The sequence below is a fragment of the Arachis hypogaea genome, chromosome 8 (genome assembly GCF_003086295.3).
Source record: "Arachis hypogaea cultivar Tifrunner chromosome 8, arahy.Tifrunner.gnm2.J5K5, whole genome shotgun sequence".
Classification (NCBI taxonomy): domain Eukaryota; kingdom Viridiplantae; phylum Streptophyta; class Magnoliopsida; order Fabales; family Fabaceae; genus Arachis; species Arachis hypogaea.
Window position 1 is genome coordinate 39,189,487 of NC_092043.1, and position 2,874 is coordinate 39,192,360.

At 30.1% G+C, this 2,874-nt stretch overlaps 1 protein-coding gene across 1 annotated transcript; it reads right to left on the minus strand.

Moving 5' to 3' along the window:
- Positions 1 to 984: 984 nt before the first annotated feature.
- LOC112707388 (stem-specific protein TSJT1) lies at positions 985 to 2,644 on the minus strand. Its single transcript, XM_025759102.3, has 4 exons — positions 2,174 to 2,644; positions 1,836 to 2,076; positions 1,625 to 1,745; positions 985 to 1,375 (listed from the first exon to the last, which is right to left on the minus strand). The coding sequence occupies exons 1-4, from the start codon at positions 2,386 to 2,388 to the stop codon at positions 1,185 to 1,187; spliced, it is 768 nt and encodes a 255-aa protein (XP_025614887.1). The 5' UTR covers positions 2,389 to 2,644; the 3' UTR covers positions 985 to 1,184.
- Positions 2,645 to 2,874: the final 230 nt, after the last annotated feature.

The window sequence follows — 2,874 nt, forward strand, 5'->3', positions numbered from 1 at the left end:
TATGTAAAAAATTGAAACATTCATGTTGCACTATTTTAACCTAACTCACATTTGGACATGACTTTAATCAATTACCTATTAATTTCACTAACGTATTAATTAATAATTACCTATTTTATTTATTTAACGTAAGTTATAATTAATTACTTATTTTATTTATTTCACTTAAATTACAATTAATAAAAATAAATTATACAAAATATCAGACCATATTATGACTGACTAAATATATATAAATTGTCTAATTTTGTCTAGTGACTAAGTCCTACCACATTAACTAAGTTACTAAAATCTAAACATTTAAACTAATTATTCACCGAAAATAAAACAAGGAAAAACTACTAATCTTAAAATTTAAAACTTCAGCCACGTGCCAAGTAATATTTAGTCTATTAATATTTCCATTGTAGACATATTCTCGAGGGCCATATTCACTTAAGAAACTCGAAGTTAAGCATTTAAAAACTAACAAAATTCTTAAAAATTATTCAAATACACCGCAGCAATCTCGGCTGCTGAAATCCAAATTAGGCAAATCGTATATATTTTGGGTATTGAGATTCCTTTCTCAGTTGTCACATATCTCGAGTGCTTAGTTTTCAATCTCCATAATAACACATATCCTGTATGGCTGTATACTCAAAATATATCTTAACGTCGTCCGGTCACAATACAGAATCTCAAACACCAATATATGTTTAATTTTAACTTATCCTCAGTATCCGAGATTTATAAGAAAATACGCATTTTTATAAATACTTCACCTTTAATTTAAATAAAAAAAATCCCCAACTTTAGTTGATACTTTGCATCTACAATGATTTATTTGTCATTATCATTCATACCATAAGATTCCGATGACCTACTTCCATATAGAACAAAAAATTATTTTTTTAAAAATATTTTTATTTTTTAACTCTTCTATTTTCTTTTTTGCATAATTATGGAAAATTAGAGAACAATGACTCAAAACAAAATTATGCCTTTAAAAAGAAAAAAAAAAGCATTTTGAGTGTTGTATTATTTATACTAAGTTAAAGAAACAGAACAGAAAACATTACAAGCAAGCAGAAAACAAGACAATCTGGGTTAGAGAGGAAATTAAAGGAAACATAGAAACATTGATATGTGACATATTTTTGGTTTACATTACTATTGTGAAAATACTAATAGTAATAATAAGGCTAATGTTGATCCCATTCCATCCAGTTAGATTGACTTCCAACTCTTGGAATGCTGTTGACTCTTGAGAACTTATCAACCTTAAAATTGGCTCCACACATTGCACCTTCACTGTCTATTCTTGGCATTGCCTTCAACTTGTTCATTGGGTGCTCAAAGCTCATCAAACCCCCTTCACTGTGGAACATACACCCTGCATTCCATATTCATTCCAATCCCAACAAAACTATCTTGTCAATCCTTACTAAATTCTAATCATAATTATTAATTAGACATAATTTATAATCTTCATTTTGGTCACTCTAAAGTAACTCACATGTACTCATAATGCATTAGGCTCTAATTTAAAGGAAACTTTTCACCAATTTGATTGGACTTGGAAAGATAATAATAGATCCTAAAATCTAAAATAAAATAAAAAAATATTTATTAATTTAATTACCTGTTGGAAAAGGAGCAAATGATTTGGCACAACCCTCTTTGATAACTTGCAGATCATCAGAGATCACCACAGATCCATCAGCTGCAATTCCCCAATACAACTTCACCCCTCCATCAGAACCCTGAAACAATCATAATCATAATCATAATTCAGCAATAATCAAAATTTGTTTAGGAATTAATATTAATTAATTAAGTAATTAATTAATTACCAGTGCTGCAAAGACACTGCCAACCTTGCTGTCATAGACAACAAAGGCAAAGCTACCATCAAGTTCCTTGACAACTTGATCTGCAGGGTATGGACCTCTGTCACGTAGGGTCTTGTAAGCTTCAATCACAAGCATGGCTTCATTGCTTCCCTTTGACAATCCATACTGCTTGTTCATGTATGATAGATTCTTCAAGCTCCCCAAGAACACACAATATATGTCATCAAACCCACAAAACAACCTGCCAGTAAAGTACCTCTCTTTATTAGAATAATCTAAATCAATTATTTAAATTTTGAATTGTGAAAGTATGGTAATGATAATAATAAATAAATAACCTTTGGTTATTAATAGAGAAAGGATTATCAGGGCGGACATAAGCTAAAACAGCAGCATGGCCAAAGCTGATAGAGCAAGTGTTGTTTGGATGAAGGGAAAGAAAATCTCTGAGAGTCTCTTCAGGAATCTTAGGCTTCTTGGAACCTTTGTAAGAAGCTGGACTATTCAACTCATCTGGTGGATTTGCAAAAGCCTTGTGGAATATGGCCAGCATTTTTCTTTATTGGTTTTGGCTTAATAATAACAATAATAATGATTTAGCTATTTGTAGATCAAAGGGAATGAAATAATGCAGGGTTTGGAGCATAGGAGAAATTCTAATATTTATATGGTGGCAATGATAGTAAGTAGTACCTAGCTATCTTCAAGTGTTTAAGAGGGTGGCGTGTGTGTCTTCATCAACTTTGTGGGCGTGGGACCTAGTTTGGTGGATAAGCATCCAGATTTTGGTTTTTATAGTAAGATATTTTCCTGTGAGAATTTATATTCTAACAATTAAGTTGGACAATTATTATTATTATTATTATTATTATTATTATTATTATTATTATATAAAAAAGAAAATTATTAAGAGGCATGATTGTTAATTCCTTTATGAGTAATAACTAATAAATCATGCCAATAATTTTTTTGGATACTTTGATCTTGCTTTCTATATGTATGTTTGTGTTTATATAACTTTTTTATAGGTTGCACAAAT

Coding starts and splice junctions, on each gene's coding strand:
- LOC112707388 (XM_025759102.3), bottom strand. CDS start 2,388: ATGCTGGCCATATTCCACAAGGCTTTTGCAAATCCACCAGATGAGTTG. Junction 2,077..2,173: donor TTCTCTATTAATAACCAAAG/GTTATTTATTTA, acceptor CTTTACTGGCAG/GTTGTTTTGTGGGTTTGATG. Junction 1,376..1,624: donor ATTTGCTCCTTTTCCAACAG/GTAATTAAATTA, acceptor TATGGAATGCAG/GGTGTATGTTCCACAGTGAA.